This window comes from Lactuca virosa, chromosome 3 (assembly GCF_052849685.1).
Source record: "Lactuca virosa cultivar CGN04683 chromosome 3, Lactuca_virosa_CGN04683_v6, whole genome shotgun sequence".
NCBI classification, from domain to species: domain Eukaryota; kingdom Viridiplantae; phylum Streptophyta; class Magnoliopsida; order Asterales; family Asteraceae; genus Lactuca; species Lactuca virosa.
Window position 1 is genome coordinate 120,930,288 of NC_136428.1, and position 19,523 is coordinate 120,949,810.

The 19,523-nt window shown below is 39.2% G+C and overlaps 2 protein-coding genes across 2 annotated transcripts; both read right to left on the reverse strand.

Moving 5' to 3' along the window:
• Positions 1-17,888: 17,888 nt before the first annotated feature.
• On the reverse strand, positions 17,889-18,449 carry LOC145163984 (uncharacterized). Its single transcript, XM_079082715.1, has one exon. The coding sequence runs from the start codon at positions 18,447-18,449 to the stop codon at positions 17,889-17,891; it is 561 nt and encodes a 186-aa protein (XP_078938841.1).
• An 18-nt stretch (positions 18,450-18,467) lies between these two features.
• LOC145163985 (uncharacterized) lies at positions 18,468-19,417 on the reverse strand. Its single transcript, XM_079082717.1, has 3 exons — positions 19,079-19,417; positions 18,827-19,019; positions 18,468-18,697 (listed from the first exon to the last, which is right to left on the reverse strand). Exons 1-3 carry the CDS (start codon positions 19,415-19,417, stop codon positions 18,468-18,470), a joined length of 762 nt encoding a protein of 253 aa, XP_078938843.1.
• Positions 19,418-19,523: the final 106 nt, after the last annotated feature.

The following is a 19,523-nucleotide window of genomic DNA, read 5'->3' on the forward strand; positions in this document are numbered from 1 at the left end:
CCTGATGTGTTGCTACAGTTCGAGATGTGGAAAATGTTCCCATTCCCACTTGAGTTGTTAGCGTTAAGAACAGCTAGGGCGGCTACTACGGCTGTTGTGACAGTAGCTTGGAACGTAGCTGAGTCCATTTGAAGGAGTGGTGTCTTATTGGTGGGTTGGGTACGTTCCTTCGGAGGCATGATTCTGCTACATGTTAAGAAAAGAAGCTTGTGAGCAACAATGGTTGCCTCTGGATGTATCCTAAATGTTTATCTATGCATTGAGATTTTTCCCGTTTTGCTATCTGACGCTCATTGATTCGACCCACATCCCCATGATGTGGTCTTAGCAAGAATAGAAAAGATTTGAGCACAACAAAGTTCTCATACAATAAGTTTAAGAACTCCTGGTTGCTCAGCTCATCGGGCTGGCTGAGTAACTCTCCCATTTCTTCGGCTCCAGATGAGATGGAGGGTCAGTTATAAGAATAGCTCCGGGAATCAAGTCGATACAAGATTCAACTTGATGCTCGGGAGGAATCCCTGGAATGTCTTTGGGGAAGACATCGGGAAAGTTGCAGACTTCGGAGATGCTCTCGAGGTCCTTAACTTCTTGCGTCTCATTGACAACATGATCCAGGAATGCATAGCATTCCTTCCGCAGATGCTCCTAGGCTTGACGCAGGAAATGACACGAAGGTTCGAAAAATCTTATTACTGAGACCAGTGAGGATTTCGTTGAAGGGAAGGTTGAGACGAATTGCTTTCTCAAAGCAAATGATATTAGCACGATTTGGGGCTTAACCATCCCGTGCCGACTAGGACATCGAAGTTTTTATGGAAACTGATGGGAAAAGGAATAATCGTCTAAGTACATCTTATGATTCATGTTTTGAGGACAAAACAGTGGTAGGACCTTGATAAAGTTGCTTACTTTGCATGCTATCGATCTAAGGTATACTTTTGACAATGAAAATCTTCAACTGATAAATGCTTCTTGCCACTAATAATGAAACCGAGATTACATATATTTTGGAAACCTCGACCTAAAAGTAGGTCTAAATCATACTAATACAGAGGACATCTTGGCAACACGAAGGACAGAGATGTTTACATAAAAGAGCTACTTAGAACATAAATATGAAAGTTATTCCTTAGACCAAAAAGGAAGGATGAGTAGAGTATTCTCCTATCGACGACGGGCACTCCTCGGACGGATCCTTAAGTTAGCCAGCTGGCACTCCATGTCAAGCAGGCGGCTCTCGTATACTGTCTGGCGTGCTCGGAGCTCTATGACCTCAGCTTGACTGGTAACTAGCTCTTGTTGCAAAGCTTCATTGTCCCTCATAGTTCTCCCGTGAGCAACTTCAAGATTGCGAATGCGATTTGTGTTGGCGTCCGAGTCTGCCTCAAGCTCCATAGTTCGCTGAATGGCCGCCACGTTTAGTTCAACGTTGTGGGCCACTCGGCGGACTATGATTGGAAGGGCCCTATCTGCAGAACCTCCTTCATCTACATTGTAGAAGTTGCGGTTTTCGTGGTATGGGAGGGGTTGGCCTTGCTCATGGCCCCACCTATTCAAACTCCCAACCCACATGGGCGTTGGACCTTGGAATTCAACTCGAGGGTTAGGGTTTGGCATTGGGGCCACTTGAGGTAGGTTCTCGACTTCGGGTTCCGAGTCAGTCTCTTCAGGAAATGGTTCGGCAAAGCCCTTGTCCAAAGGGATTTCATGGTTTCCTCCTGGCTCTGGCTCGATCCATCCATCATCTCCTTGGTTGGGAAAGTAAGGGTCGCCAGGGAGGTGGAATCCATCCATGCTATCTACGCGAGGTCATGGTAAACGGATAGTTAACAGGCATCGAATCTAATAATACTTCCAATGTATTATAGCTACAGGGTTGATTCTTGAGGATTGGATTCTTGGGTAAGTTTCTGGCTTGGTCGTTATAGCATCCTAAAATACTCCTATAGTATTTTAATCCTTATGTTCGGTTCTAGAACTCTTCTGGTATCTAGGTAAGTTTTTAGGCTTGCTGCAACACCACAGTCACTCCCAAGCACATGTTGGTCATGTCTCGACTGAATATAGTTGATCAGGCTATATTCACCCAAGACATGATTACATAACTGCCCAGGTTTAACTGCGATGTCCAACATCCAAATACTTTTGTTTTGTTCTACTTACGACACGGATTCTGATACTCGGGTATACTTATATAAAAATACTTATATTTTTGAAAGTATACTTTTAGTTTAGAGCACTTAGGCCCCTTGATATTTATAGTTGTATACCATGTAAGGTTCGGTATACTTAGTTCGCTATAAACAAGGGCTCTGATACCAATCTGTCACACCCCCAAACCGGAACGGCGGAAACGTTCGGGGGCGGAGGACGTCATGCGTAGTATCACAACAACTGTATCATAGCAAGCATAGTAAACACAACCAGACATTGAATACATATGTGAAAAAGGTTTACATTGTTTAATACATAGTTTTGTTCATATCAAAAGTAAAATAGAAAGGCGTGACTCTAACGCTCCGACTTCTCCGAACTCCTGGTAGTACCTGTCTACTAATTCCCTGAGAATACAAGCAGTTTTGAAAGAATATCAGCATAAAGCTGGTGAGTTCATAAGCATTTAGTTTTGGTGAGAAAATGTTCTTTGAATCCTTTTGAAAAGTGTTCTTCAAGAAAATCCTGTATTTTCTTATGAAAAGCGGTTTTGAAAGAGTGTCTATTAGTAGAAAATAAACCATCAGTTTTAGAAATACCGGTGTTATCTTGGGAAAATCCCATATTTTCCTTAAAAATAGGTTATCCGTCCTAGAGGTAGAGATGTAAGTTTAGAAAATCCTTGATTACTATCAGTATGTATATGAAAGTAGTTTTATTACTCAAAATAAAACAAGTGAAGAGTAGAGTACGTAAACCAAAGTTAGTTTATACTTAGTTGTGAGTCATATAACCATACTTGATATGACCTAGAGACCTTTATAACGTTCTTCAGGCGTTTATGCTAAATGACATTTGTCCACCACAGGCATGCCTGTCTAACTGTAGCTAGCAGTTCTGGTGTGGGATTGTCAGTTCCGAATAGATCTATTCACAAATCTCACGCTCTCCCTCCAGGAGACTCTGGTTATACTGAGATAGGATTTATCACTATACACCTAAGGGTACAGTATTGAAGTAGAGCCTCACAATTCTGTATAATCTAGTTTACTAGCGAGAAACAGTATAAAACAATAATTATCCTTGAATAATAATACTTTATACTCCTGAGAAAATATATAACATAAACTAAATCTGCCATAGTTTATATATATTCATTTATGAAATCTGATTAGGTAGAGACTGCCTAGAGGGTTATCCCAAACTATACCCATTATAGTTTATTAGAATTTGTATGGAAAATGCTTTGTAAAAACATTTCTGAAAGCCATGAAGTTAGATGTCCAAAATAATAGTTTCCCTTATGCTCAACATATTACAAAAAGAGATAAAATATCTGAATATGTTATTAAACTTGGAAATCGTTGGACTGCATTAGTAAGTTTAAAACTTAATAAAATACTTTGAGTTTGGCTTGTATTCCCCCCCCCCTGAAAACATTAAAAACACGGAAAATGTAGGGGTATGAACTCACCTCGGACGATTTGAATGAAGGATCGATTCGGAATGCGGGATGTTCAAGTGAAGTCTTGAACACGATTTGATCCTAATTAACAAGTAATGACACATAAAGGAGTCAAATGAAGGTATTTCACCACTAAATGTGATGGAGAACCACTCTTGGAACTTGGGACTACTTGCACTAAGTGTTAGAAGCTTGAAGGATTGCATGAGGGAGGTGTATGGCCACCTTAAAGGTGTGTGCGGCCATGGGTGTGCGGCCCAGTGGGTGTGCGGCCGTACACTCATGATGGAAGGTGCTTTCGAGGTGTTTTCAAGGTCCATACTTGCATCCATGAAGTGTTCTAGGTCTATACTCGATTGTAGTGCAAGTTAAGGGTCCTAGAAGTGTGTTTGTGGCCCTAGAATGAGTGTGTGGTCGCACACTAGGGTGTGTGGTCGCACACTTGAGTGTGCTGCCGCACACTTGGAGTGTGCTGCCGCACAAGTATGTGTGCGGCCGTACACAGGTGTGTGCGGTCGTACACCCCACACAAAATGTCCAAAAATGACATTTCGAAGGTACAATAAAGCTAGGGGCATGTTTTTCTCGAATATGGAAGTCAAACTCTCACTTTGGAGGGTGTTTTAAGAGTGTGCCGCACACCCCCTTTAAGGTGGCCGCACACTCTTAAAACACCCTCCGAAGTGAGAGTTTGACTTCCATATTCGAGAAAAACATGCTCTAGCTTTGTTGTACCTTGGAAATGCCATTTTTGGACATTTTGTGTGGGGTGTACGACCGCACACACCTGTGTACGGCCGCACACACACTTGTGCGGTAGCACACTCCAAGTGTGCGGTAGCACACTCAAGTGTGCGACCACACACTCATTCTAGGGCCACAAACACACTTCTAGGACCCTTAACTTCCACTACAATCGAGTATAGACCTAGAACACTTCATGGATGCAAGTATGGACCTTGAAAACACCTCGAAAGCACCTTCCATCATGAGTGTACGGCCACACACCCACTGGGCCGCACACCCATGGCCACACACACCTTTAAGGTGGCCATACACCTCCCTCATGCAATCCTTCAAGGTTCTAACACTTAGTGCAAGTAGTCCCAAGTTCCTAGAGTGGTTCCCCATCACATTTAGTGGTGAAATACCTTCATTTGACTCCTTTATGTGTCAATACTTGTTAATTAGGATCAAATCGTGTTCAAGGCTTCACTTGAACATCCCGCATTCCGAATCGATCCTTCTTTCAAATCGTCCGAGGTGAGTTCATACCCCTACATTTTCCGTGTTTTTAATGTTTTCAGGGGGAATACATGCCAAACTCAAAGTATTTTATTAAGTTTTAAACTTACTAATGCAGTCCAACGATTTCCACGTTTAATAACATATTCGGATATTTTATCTCTTTTTGTAATATGTTGAGCATAAGGGAAACTATTATTTTGGAAATCTAACTTCATGGCTTTCAGAAAGGTTTTTACAAAGCATTTTCCATACGAATTCTAATAAACTATAATGGGTATAGTTTGGGATAACCCTCTAGGCAGTCTCTACCTAATCAGATTTCATAAATGAATATATATAAACTATGGCAGATTTAGTTTATGTTATATATTTTCTCAGGAGTATAAAGTATTATTATTCAAGGATAATTGTTTTTTTATATTGTTTCTCGCTAGTAAACTAGATTATACAGAATTGTGAGGCTCTACTTCAATACTGTACCCTTAGGTGTATAGTGATAAATCCTATCTCAGTATAACCAGAGTCTCCTGGAGGGAGAGCGTGAGATTTGTGAATAGATCTATTCGGGACTGACAATCCCACACCAGAACTGCTAGCTACAGTTAGGCAGGCATGCCTGTGGTGGACAAATGTCATTTAGCATAAACGCCTGAAGAACGTTATAAAGGTCTCTAGGTCATATCAAGTATGGTTATACGACTCGCAACTAAGTATAAACTAACTTTGGTTTACGTACTCTACTTTTTACTTGTTTTATTTTGAGTAATAAAACTACTTTCATATACATACTGATAGTAATCAGGGATTTTCTAAACTTACATCTCTACCTCTAGGAAGGATAACCTGTTTTTAAGGAAAATATGGGATTTTCCCAAGATAACAATGGTATTTCTAAAACTGATGGTTTATTTTCTACTAATAGACACTCTTTCAAAACCGCTTTTCATAAGAAAATACAGGATTTTCTTGAAGAACACTTTTCAAAAGGATTCAAAGAACATTTTCTCACCAAAACTAAATGCTTATGAACTCACCAGTTTTATGCTGATATTCTTTCAAAACTGCTTGTATTCTTAGGGAATTAGTAGACAGGTACTTCCAGGAGTTCGGAGAAGTCGGAGCGTTAGAGTCACGCCTTTCTATTTTACTTTTGATATGAACAAAACTATGTATTAAACAATGTAAACCTTTTTCACATATGTATTCAATGTCTGGTTGTGTTTACTATGCTTGCTATGATACAATTGTTGTGATACTACGCATGACGTCCTCCGCCCCCGAACGTTTCCGCCGTTCCGATTTGGGGGTGTGACACTTCGTCCTCGAAGTCTGCTGACCCAAATAAGTCCGGGTAGTGATCCCGCATCTCTTCCTCCGGTTCCCATGTCCATTCGGAGCCCCTTCGATGCTGCCATTGCACCTTTACTAACTTCACCTCCTTGTTTCGAAGAACCTTGGTCTTCCTATATAGAATCACAACAAGCCTGTCAATGTAGTTTAGGCTCTCGTCCACCTGAATATCGTCCAGAGAAATGACTGCGGCCTCATCGGTGACACACTTCTGAAGCTGTGACACATGGAAGGTGCTGTGAATTTGGCTAAGCTCATCCGGCAGATCCAAGCAATAGGCCACCTTGCCCACCCGAGCCGTAATCCTGAACGATCCAATATATCGGGGCCCTAGATTGCATCTCTTCTGAAATTTGATGACTCCCTTCCAAGGCGACACTTTTAGTAACACAAAGTCCCCCACCTGGAACTCAAGATCCGATCGTCGTCGGTCAGCATAGCTTTTCTGACGGCTCTGTTCGACTCGTAGCCTGTCACGCACATGCTGAATCAACTCGGTCGTCTTGAGAACCACCTCAGTTCTCCCCATGACCCGGTGCCCTACCTCGCCCCAACAAACAGGGGTCCTACACCTCCAACCATACAACATCTCAAACGGTGGTCGGTCAATACTAGCATGATAACTATTATTGTATGAAAACTCTGCTAGCGGGAGGTATGTATCCCAACTCCCTCCAAAATCCAACACGCATGCCCGAAGCATATCCTCAAGTGTCTAGATCATCCTCTCACTCTGGCCATCTGTCTGGGGGTGGTACGCCGTGCTAAAATGCAACTGAGTGCCCAACTCCTCGTGGAACTTCTTCCAGATTCTCGATGTAAATCGAACATCCTCGTCAGAGACTACCGACACTGACACCCCGTGTCTAGCCACCACCTCTCACACATAAATATCCGCCAATTTCTCAGCAGATATACTCTCAAAGATCGGAATAAAGTGGGGACTCTTCGTCAACCTATCCACAATCACCCATATGGCATCCACACCCCTCGCTGTCCTCGGTAACTTTTTGATGAAGTCCATAGTGATCTCCTCCAACTTCCACATAAGAATGGGTAGCGGCTGAACCTTGTCATGCGGCCGCTGATGTTCGGCCTTGACCTTCCTGCAAGTCAAGCACCGCTCCACGAACCAAGCGATCTCCCGCTTCATGCAGGGCCACCAATAGCTCAGTCTCATATCTCTATACATTTTCATAGCCGCCCGGATGTATAGAGAACTTGGACTTATGTGCATCCTTTAATATCTTCTGTCTCGCTCCTCCAGTCACCGCTACCCACACCCGGCCACAATGTGTCAGAAGATCTTGGCTATCCCGAACAAACAAGGGATACTAACCCCGGATCCGCTCTATCTTCCAATTCTCTTTCCTTACACCCTCGACTTGAGCCTCCTTGATCATATGCAACAATGGAGAGATCATCGTCATCCTCAAACAAACGTTCCCAATCGGGGAACCCGCCGCCTTGCGGATCAAAGAATCATCCACCACGTTGGCCTTTCCCTGGATGATATAAGATCTCACAATTATAACCTTTCAGCACGTCCAACCACCTCTTCTGGCGCATGTTGAGGTTCTGCTGATCCATCAAATACTTTGAACTCTTATGATCAGTATAAATAGTGCACCGTACTCCATACAAGTAGTGCCTCCAAATCTTGAGGGCAAACACTACTGCCCCTAACTCCAGGTCGTGAGTGGGGTAGTTCGCCTCATGAGGCTTCAACTACCTCGAGGCGTAAGCTATCACATGCCCCCTCTGCATCAGTATCTTGCCTAACCTTGAGATCGATGCATCACAGTACACTACCAAGTCATCCAACCCCTCAGGTAGTACTAGAATCGGAGCCTCACATAACCTCTGTCTCAGGGTCTCAAAAGGCAACTGTTGATCCGTGCCCCCATCGAAATGTCACATTCTTCTTGGTCAAGCGGGTCAAAGGCACAAAAATCTTGGAGAAATCATGGATGAATCTCCAATAATAGCCCGCTAAACCCAAGAAGCTATTGATCTCGGATGCGTTCTTCGGTACTTCCCACTGCATCACTGCCTCAACCTTGGCTGGATCAACCGAAATGCCCACCTAGTTGATGATGTTCCCCAAAAACTGCACCTCATGCAGCCAGAAATCACACTTTGAGAACTTGGCATACAGCCTTTCCGTTGTCAATGGCTCCAATACCTCCCTCAGATGCTGCTCCTTGGTCTTAGAATAGACCAGGATATCATCAATAAAAACGATCACCGACCGATCCAACATCGGTCTACACACTCTGTTCATGAGATCCATCAACGCTGTTGGGGCATTGGTGAGCCCAAATGGCATCACCACAAACTCATAGTGCCCATACCGAGTCCTGAAAGCTGTCTTCGGTATATCCTCATCCCGGATCCTCATCTGATGGTACCCCGACCGAAGATCAATCTTGGAAAACCAAGACGCACCTTGCAGCTGATCGAACAAATCATCGATCCTCGGTAGTGGATAACGGTTGTTCATCGTTAGTTTGTTCAGCTCTCGATAATCAATGCACATCATGTGGGACCCGTCCTTCTTTTTCACGAACAGGATCGGAGCTCCCCACGGGGAACTGCTCGGACGGATAAACCCTCGGTCTAGCAGCTCTTGAAGCTGCATAGATAGCTCCTGCATCTTGGGCGGAGCTAGACGGTACGGTGTCTTTGCTATCGGAGCGACACCCGATACTAAATCGATGCGAAACTCCACCTGCCTCTCCGGAGGCACTCCAGGTAACTCCTCGGGAAAGACATCCCAAAACTCCTGTACCACTGGTACACTGCCCAAATCCGTTGCGGTCTCAACCCTCGCATCCGAGATATATGCCAGAAATCTCGTACTACCCTGCTGCAGAAATCTTCTAGCCCTTGCAATTGAACAGAGGGTTGGCCCCTGCGAGGCCCTCTCTCCATGAATAACCAGCTCTCCCCCACTTGGAGTTTGAACCCTCACCAACTGGCGCTCGCAATCGATCATGGCCCCATTGGCCCCCAACCAGTCCATCCCGACAATCACCTTCAGCCCTCACAACGGTATCGGGACTAGATCAACACGAAACCTCTCCTCAAGCATATTTAGGACATAGTCCCTATACACTATCGCAGCACTCACAGTGCGGTCGTCCGCAATATCAACATCAAGCAAGGAATCCAAAGTCCCCGACGCATCCTGAAACTTCTTGCTAAGAGCAAGAGATATAAATGATCGGGTAGCTCCCTAATTGAACAAAAAGTGAGCAAACATACCATTGACCAAAAAGGTCCCTATACATAAGCATAATATACACATAAGGAATGCAATAAATTTAGAGCAGGGAGATAAAATACGTAGCAGCCACAGCGTCTGGCGCTACCCGAGCCTCCTCGGTGGTCAACTGAAATGCGCGACTCTTCACCGCTGGAGCATCTGCCTTAGCAGGGCGGCCATCAGTAATCTTCATCATGGTGGGTGCAGGCGCCGCCACTGCTCCTCCCCCTCCCTGCAACCTCGGACAATCGGCCTTTTTATGGTCAATCTGGTTGCAGTGGAAACAGATGAAGCCCTTCTTGGGGCAATCCCTGCTCACGTGCCCCTGCTGACCACACGTATAACATACCGGGCCCATCCCTCGGTAAACTACACCATGAGATCTCCCACATTTGGCACACAGTCCACGGCCCTGCTGGCCCCTACTGGATGAATCCGAGGTCTTAGGATTTTTAGCCTGACCTATTGCTGTCTGTGCCTGCTCGGGCTTCCGCTTGGTGCAGAAGTCCAACTCCATCTCCCGCTCACGGGCCTTCTCCACCATCTCATTCAGGGTTTTGCACCCTGTGAAGTTCACAAACTCCCGGATATCATCCCTCAACATGGAATGATACCTCATCCTCCTCATGTCCTCATCTGTAGCATAATGTGGGATCAACAATGCTCGTTCCCGAAACATGGCGGTGATCTCCACCACAGTCTCGGTGGTCTGCTGGAGCTCCTGAAACTCCCTCACCAGTCGCTGCACCTCAATAGCTGGTGCAAACTCCAGGTAAAATCGCCTAACAAACTTGGCCCATGTCATCTTAGCCACACCGACTACTCCCACCTGGCTAGTCACCTCTCCCTACCAGTCTTGGGCTCTATCTCTTATCATACATGAAGCAAAACCTACCTTTTCCGCATCAGGGAAAGAACTCGTGCGCTGGGCATTCTCTATGTCCGCCACCCAACGTCGGTTAACAATGGGTTCCCTGACCCCGAAAAACTCTGGCGCCCCGCACGTACTGAACTCCCGGAACGAGGGAGTTCCGGCCCCGACCTGGCCTGCAGCAATCTCGGATCTGAATACCCTGAGCCTCTCCTCCATGATCTCCATCATACCCTCCTTGACCATCCTAAAGATCACTGGGGTAGCATCAAGGATGCCCCTCATCACCTCGGCTGCAATGAGGTCGCACAACCTCTCATCAATGGGCTCGGTATCGTGGCCCGACCCATATCCGGATCCCGATCCTGATCCTCCCAGCTCCATGTCGTGTCGCCACCATACTGAACTGCAACGCCATAAATCATAATGATCAGGATATCCAATATAGGGGATCTTCCCACACCGGTCCTCCTTAGAGCTTCCAGATCTAACATCAGTTCGGGTACAGGTCTTGTGCTTTCAGTAGTACGGGCCCAATACTACCTTCCACACCTACCTGTACCTTCCCCAAGTCTCTACCTGATAACTCTAATTCGTCCATAATCAATCATATCTCATAGGCTACCGCATAGCTCAAATCCTAGGCTAACCTAAGATTTCCTCCATCCCTATCAAACCAGAACTCAATCATAACAGGTTGCCTTTATGCATGCAAATTATACACAGAAAAAGGATCAAATAGACTTTCGAATAATAGATTCTACCCTAGGACCACAACCAGACAATGAACAGGAAATAAGGCCAAATCAATCATTCTAAGGCTATAAGCTCCTAACCGTATACAGTTTTAAAAGCATACACATAGCAAGATCCATACGATTATCATAACTCAAATATCAGTATAACATGGCTAACATATTGGGGAAATACTTACTTGGCTCATCTGATCACGCACATTGCACTCTCCTCTTTTCCATTCTTAAAAAGTTTTTAACTTTTATTTTTTGAAAACAATTTTACCATTTCCTTAGTTTGAGTCCTGACACACCCGAGAGTGTGCCTGAATCCCTCAAACCAAGGCTCTGATACCAACTTGTAACGACCCAGTTTTCAAAAGAATTTTTTTTCATTTTTAAATAGCCAAAACACTTTCCATAAACCATAAAATTGTGAATACAATTGTTTCCAAATTCATAACAATAACAATATTATTTCAAATCATCAGAGTGTCCCATAAAAGCGCCCGAGAGAGAGTGCATGACGCGCCATCAAACCTTGCCCTTGCCCTTAGGCTTAGATGTACCTAAAACAAATCCACAAACTGTAAGCTAATGCTAAGTGAATCCCCCAGAGCATACCCCACACAATCCACATAATTACATAACCATATTAGCTATAAAAGCTACATAAACCACATAAGTCATGCATACAAACATATAAGGAAGCCATAGAAACCCTCCAGGGTCTTACACCTAGTGTCACTGGAACCCCCACATGGTCTTAACTACCTGTCATGGGAACCCCCACATGGTCTTCACTACCGAGCAAATATCTTACAAACTAAACATGCAAATATACTAGGATGCCATGGAAACCCTCCAAGGTCTTACACCAAATGCCATGGGAACCCCCATATGGTCTCAGTCTACTGCCACGGGAACTCCCCCCCCCCCCCCCGGGGGTCTTCCATGCAAATGTCATACTAACATAACGCATAATCAATCGACAATCCCCATATCATAAAATGGGCTGGCCTTGGTGCCTTAGACCCATTGGTATGGTGAGAAGACTCACCTCTCGAATCCTGAACTGACAAGGTAAGATCTGATAAGTCCAACGCATAGCTCCAACTCAACTGCCTATAAGCATCATTGTGATTTACTCGTCACAATCCCGAAATACCATAAATACCCTCAAAGTCAACCTTGGTCAAAGTCAAGGTCAACAGTCCATGTTGACCTCAACTCGTCGAGTGCATCCAGCAACTCGTCGAGTTACCTGAGTAACTCGTCAACTCGCCGAGTTACCTATGTAACTCGTCGAGTTCTTTAATGTCCAGAAGACCGAAAACTCATGCAGACCAAAAACTCTAATCATTCACTGCACTCATTCAGAATCATCGAAAACGGGTAAACCCTACCCGACTCGTCGAGTTGGCTAAGGGACTCGACGAGTTCCTTCAGTCCTTTTTTGTGTTCAGCCCTTTCCAGTGGGATCCAAGGTCCCAAACTTCATATCCAACTTCTCCTAGTGTAGTTACCACGTAAAGTTGCAAACTTTACGTGCATGCAAGGCCTCACAAGGCTAAAACACCAAAACTAAGGTTCCTTCAAGGTTTTTGTGCATGGAAAGGGCCTAAGTTGGATAAAGTGAGCAACTTTATGTCATTGAAGACCTAGAGGTGTCCAGATCTGGAACCATATCCTTGTGACAAGTCCAGATCCGAGGATAACACCCTTTTGGCACCAAAAGTGACCATTTACTTCCAAGAAAAGAGATCTAATCAATTAAAGGCCAAGATAGTGACTTTATACCTCAAGATGGTTGCCAATACAAAGTAGATGTCGGATCTACTGCTTCTCTCCTTGCTCCTTCTTCTTCAAGCTCCAAAATCCTTCATAACCACACCAAAATCACTCTCAAAAGCTCTATCTCTCTCTCTCTCTCTCACACACACACACACACTCAAGAAGGTGCAAGGCTCAAACTAGGGTTTCTCTGGGCTGAAAGAACGATGGAAGAGGCTTCAAATGAGCCATAAGTTCTTTAAATAGGGTACAACCCCCTGAAAATTAGGGTTTCCCTTTACAGTGCCTACTCGTCGAGTCGGGGCCTTCCGACTCGTCGAGTAGATCCGAAGTCCCGCGTCCTCATAATAACCTCTACTCGACGAGTTGGAGCTCCCCACTCGTCGAGTCCCAGCACAAAATCCTAAAACTTATAAAATTAAATAATACCTAGAACAGGTGTTACACATTCATAGTAAACTACCGAATATACCCTTCTTATTTGAATATTCTATAAATCAGGAACGAAATCTGTAAATCCCAATCAACTGGGTTGATATATCAATCCGAATTAATGTTAGAATCATATCCAAATTTCAAATTGAAAAACATTCATTTGTCTATTCAATTCAATTTAAAATTTTAAAATAGCTATTAGGAATCCCAAAAATCATGAACAAAATTCCCTTTTCTCACCCGTTTTGTTATTTCATTCACGGAGCATAACAAATTCTGAGTGACTTTTTACTTTTTATGTTATAACTAAATTTCATAAACTATATTACATTGGTCTTGTTCTTTATAAATACAGTTTGTTGATATATTTTATACTAGTTGTGAGTCTCATGTATTACATGGATTAATTAAAAAAAATTAAATATAAAGGTTTAAATATTTGAGAACTTTGAATTTATAAGAAAATAAGAAAAATAATGAATTATTATAATAAAAATGTTTTTTATCTTTTAAATTTAAACAAATAATTTAAATAAATAAAAGAAATTAATAAGCTTTAATTTTGGGAATTTTGAAATTAAAAGGTAAGTTGATTAATGAAATTGATATCCATTTATTACTACATTTATTGCAATTATTACATTAAAATATTATGTGAAATTTAATAAAATTGAAAAACTCATAAAATGACATGTGGAAAAAATTAATTCAAAATAATTATAAAATGACATTTGTCAGATTGAATGAGAGTGTGACAAATGGCAAAAAAAACATTCATTTATTAGAGAAGATGTATTTTTTATATTTAAGTTCTATAATCATAAAAAAAACAAAAAAACAAAAACAAAAAATATCATTATGAACCATTTAATAGAAATTTTGGAAGAAATTCAAACCAATTCGACTTTGGTTTTTTTAGTATAGATATTTTTAATTCCACAACTGTGATTGATAATTTTGCAGATGATTAATTATTATTTAAAATTTCAGTGTTATCTATTTTATTAACCGTATATTACACGAGTTATAATTTAATTTAAAATATAAAAAAAATAAAAGATATTCGATCCTAAAGCATTTAGAAAAATATATGAGTTTTTCATAATAAATGCAAAATAAAAGAATTATTTTTCACAATAACCTAATATATAACTACATAAAATTCAAATATATTTTTGAATCTTAAAAACTGTTGGAGCTTCATATTTAACAAAGGAAAATATGCATAAAATTCCTTATATTTTAATTCTAACTAGAAAGGTTACCCCCGCCACGCGGGGTCCAGAAGCTTTCAATGTTGTTTCCGAATTGATAAATATGACAGACATAGAAAGTGCAAGGATGAAAAGTCCGGGCTTTGCCCCGGACAAAAAATGTAAAAGTTTTGACTGCAAGGACCAGAAGTGTGAAAATGGCTAAAGAATTAAAGGGGTAGGAATTAGCAACTTTTTAGAAAAGGGATTAAAGTTGTCAAACCGTTAAAGTTTTGTGGCCAAACTTTAAATATTAAAAGGTTCCAAAAAAGTGTAAAAATATTGATTGCAATGACCAAAAATGTCAAAATGGGTAAAGAATAATGATCAAAGTTGTCAAAAAACATCCAAATTTAGTATTCCTAACTTCCAACAATAATACAGAGACCAATTCTGCCAAAAAAATAGGAAGTTGAATGGAACATAAACAAAAGGACATGAATAAATTAATTAAAGAAGTACAGGGACCGAATATGTAAATCAAGGGACCAAACTTGGACAAAGTATCCCAAGTTTACTATTCCTTTCTTCCACAACTTTAATATATATATAATAATGATAAAAAAGTCAACTCTAATTTTATTATTATTATTATTATTATTATTATTATTATTTTGCAATTAAACAATTGAAACTGACTATTACTTGCAAATTGGCTCAATTTTCACGTTACTGTAACCAAAAGCAGGTTTCATTGATTAAATTGTAAACAACATATGAAAGGTGGATTTTTTGTCATTAGACCAAAATATATGTATTTTTTTCAATGCATAATAATTTTTAACTTTAAGTTTTATCTATTTTAAGATCAAGAGGTTGTTTGGGATTTCATTTTGAACCTCAAAAAGACTTGTTGACTTATGGTGGTGAGAAAATAAGTGTTTTAAGAAGTATTTTGATTAACTTTTATGGTTGAAAAAGTCAATAAATGAATAAGTTGTTTTAAAAAAGTGTTTCTCTTAACTTATACATGTTTTCATATTACCAAACATATTTTCTTTAACTTATTGACTTTTTAAAAATTAATAAGTCGTTACAGTGGTAACCATTATGAAAATCCAAGAGAGAAAAAAAACCGTATGACATTTGTTGTTTGGATTTTTAAAATCGTAGACATATTGGTATCAACGTGATATATTGTAATCTATATTTTATATAATTTAAGAATACTTATTGCCGAGTTATCACAAGAGTAGAGCTTCTATGTCATGCAGACAAGATTGTTTTGCATCTTATATATCAATATATGGTAATAAATAAATACGATTTTGTTTGATTTTTAAGATATGATAATAAATAAATGCAATTTTTTAATTATATGTCTATTTAATAAAATATTAAAGCCGATTAAAAGGAAGATGATCTGCAGATGAAAATTTGTTGTCAAAATTTAATATGAAATATACATCCACATGTCAAGTATTTGGTTAAAAATAGTGTATCTAATTTGTCCATATGTCTATCAGTGCAGAAGATGCAAAACAGTCTTCTCTACATGACATAGAAGCTTTATTCTTGCGATAACTCAACAATAATTATTCTTAGTTTATATAGAACGTATATTAAAATATACAACAATGATATTAATATGCCTACGATTTTAAAAAATCCAAACAAGAAACGTTATACAATCTTTTTTCTCTCTTGGATTTTCATAATGGTTATCAACAATGACTTATTAGCTTTTTAAAAAGTCAATAAATTAAAAAAAAAAAAAGTGTTTGGTAATATGAAAACATGTATAAGTTAATATAAACACTTAAAAAAAACAACTTATTGACTTGTTGATTTTTTCCACCACAAAAGCTAATTTAAATACTTAAAAAAAAACAAAAAAAAAACTTATTTTTTCACCATCAAAAGTCAATAAGTCATTTTGAAGTTCAAAATGAAATCCCAAACACCATCTTAATCTTAATATAGATAAAACTTGAGGTTAAAATTATGCATTAAAAAAAAACTTATATTTTACCCTACTGACAAAAAAACCCACCATTGATATGTTGTTTACAATTTAACCATTGAAAGCTGTTATTCTTTGTTGTAATCTGAAAATTGCAGTAACAGCCGGTTTTAATGGTTTAACTGAAAAAAAAAATTAATAACAAAAAAAGTTTTTGTTAATAAAACCAAAATATAAAGACTTTTATTCTATTTTCTTTTAATCAAAAAGACATCGTCAGTAAGGAAAACAAATTGTTTCTTGTCTTACTAATAAACTTGATCAAGAAATTGGTCAATGATATTGGGCTAGATTTGTAGTATTGGGCTAATGATAATAAAAATATTAGGCATCAAAGATAGCAACTTGGGCTTCTCTTAATCTTTTAATAATTAATCCCAGAAGAAATGCAATCAACTTTTTGTTTCAACTTTATGGCGGTTAAAATTTTGGTTTGATACGTTTTATCTGTCAATGTCATCGCCTGCACTACTTTTTTATGTACTCGGTTATATCTCGTGTGCACCACGGATTAAAAATTAATTTTTTTAATTAAATTGTACTTATTTAATAAGATAACGACATAACTGTTGGTTAATAATACGAACCGGTAGTGGTTTGAATATGCAATTGAAATTTTGTATTTGTAGATATGCAAAGAAATTATAATTTTATGAAATGAAATATAAATTTAACAAATAACAAATAACGAAATTTTTATGAATAATAAAATTGTACAAATTTTTTTACAAATTTCTAAAAACTTCTTTATACACAACATTAGAAGTTTTATTTGTTAGTCTACCCTCCTTATCTAAAATCAACATTTTTAATCATTCTCTACTTTGAACTCTGGATAAAGCAACATACAATTGACCATGTGTGAAAACAGGCTCTTTGAGGAACAAACCAACATTCGATAAAGACTGTCATTGGCTCTTATTAATTGTCATTGCAAAACATACATCCAATGGAAATTGTCTTCTTTGGAATTTGAACGGGATCTTGTCTTCAGAAGGAGTTAAAGACATTCTTGGAATAAAAGTCCGGTTTCCAATATTACTTCCAGATAAGATAACTGTCTCAATAACACGTTTGCCCAAAGATTTAACCTGTAGTCTAGTCCCATTACATAAGCCATTTTTCTGATCAATGTTTCTCAATAACATAACTGAGACACCGACTTTTAAAATGAGCTTATGGTTTGGAAGACCTGAGACTTTAAGACCATTTAAAACATCAGGTGAATATAAATTTGCATCAAACTCATCATGAACAAACTCGGATCGGCATAGGCTATCTGAACTTAAGTATTCTTTTTGTTCTCATGGAAACAATGACAGCAAACGATCGTTTATTTCTTGGACAACTTTATTTCTTGCTTCCAACAGTTAACCTCATGTTTTTTGTTAATTTATGAACTTTGCATTGTTGCCATAAATAAGAAGAACTTAAAGAAGCATTAACAATGTTTTGTCTACTGCCACCTGGAACAACAGGTAGAATTTGTCTGAAATCACCTCCAAAAACAATTACTTTGCCTCCAAATGGAATATTTGAATTCGTAGGATTGACACACTTTAATATATCCTTCAAAGTTTGATCTAAAGCTTCGAATGCATGTTTGTGTACCATGGGTGCTTCATCCCAAATGATCAATGAGGTTTTTCTTACTAAACTGGCAAGATCACTTTTTGGATTTATTGAACAAAAAGAATCCTCAATGAGATTTATGGGAATTATAAACCGAGAGTGTGATGTCCTGCCTCCAGTCAATAATAATGAAGCTATCCCACTTGAAGCAACATTTAAAACAATTTGACCTTGAGATCTAATTGCTACAGAAATTGTCTTCCAAAGAAATGTCTTACCTGTTCCACCATAACCATAAACAAAGAATACATCTCCCTTATTATGTTTAACTGCATCCATGATATCAACAAAAATGTCTCATTGCTCATATGTTAATGCAACAAACAGCTGATCAAACTCATTCTTTAAATTTGGTATGTCATAATCTAGCTCCTCGGTAATAAGACGATTGTTTAAAGATGAAACAGAATCAACATCTGGGTAAGGCGTCTTTCCATAACTTTGAAGGCTGGAATTGTTGCGAAGTAAAATTTGTTCTATCTCAAACAAAGTCAAGTTTTTAAGTTGATCTTCGTTTAGTGATAAATCTATACGTAAAATAATATATTAGTTAGAACGTATAAAAAACAAATTGATTAAAACATAAAATATAATTGGATTTATACTAAAATTTTATATGATAGTTTTTTAATAATAATGAGTAAATTTTAGATTACCTGGAGACTTTAATCTTTGTTGTTGATTGTAGAGAATTCCATCTGACAGGTATTCCCAGGTGTTTTGCCAAACAATCTCTGGTTTACACAAACTGTTGGACAATAGCATCGTAGCAAATAAGAACCGTAGATAAAAATCAGATCCAGAAAAGACTTGCTTCCTTAATTGCATCGATAAATTCTTTGTCATCATCTAAAAGGACAAGATTATAACACACATCTTTAAAAGAAGGAACATAGTTCACCATTGACTGTGCAAATTTCTTCGAATGATTTAGGACCTTTCACTATATTTAAAAGAATTCTTAAGAAATATGCTTCTCCAAGTTTAGGAGAAACCGAGTGGATTCTACCAATCGCATATCCAACTTCCCTTGGCTTCCAAATCAGATCTTTACGTTTCCAAACAAATTTTGTAGGAAAATCAACATATGTAAGTTTCCGTGCTTCTTTATTGATTGCATTACACTTCATCCAAGATGTGAACATCGAAGAAGCAATTGAAGGGCGATCAAGAACATCTTCAATGTCATCGTCTGCCTCATATACAACTTGTGGTTGATCAGGAAGATGAAAAGATTGTCTAATCATAGCAGGATGCCTATAATGAACATCGTATTTAAAAATCCGTCATGATGCTTCATATGCAGAAATATATCTACAATCATAGTATTCTTTAATTTCATCCCCTGCATCG

Excerpts from the sequence above, each read along its gene's own strand:
- LOC145163984 (XM_079082715.1), bottom strand. The coding sequence starts at position 18,449 with ATGGATGCAGTTAAACATAATAAGGGAGATGTATTCTTTGTTTATGGT.
- LOC145163985 (XM_079082717.1), bottom strand. The coding sequence starts at position 19,417 with ATGATTAGACAATCTTTTCATCTTCCTGATCAACCACAAGTTGTATAT. Across the intron at positions 19,020-19,078 it reads CATTCGAAGAAATTTGCACA|ATGATGACAAAGAATTTATC; the intron begins GTCAATGGTGAA and ends TTGTCCTTTTAG. Across the intron at positions 18,698-18,826 it reads ACAAAGATTAAAGTCTCCAG|ATTTATCACTAAACGAAGAT; the intron begins GTAATCTAAAAT and ends TTTTACGTATAG.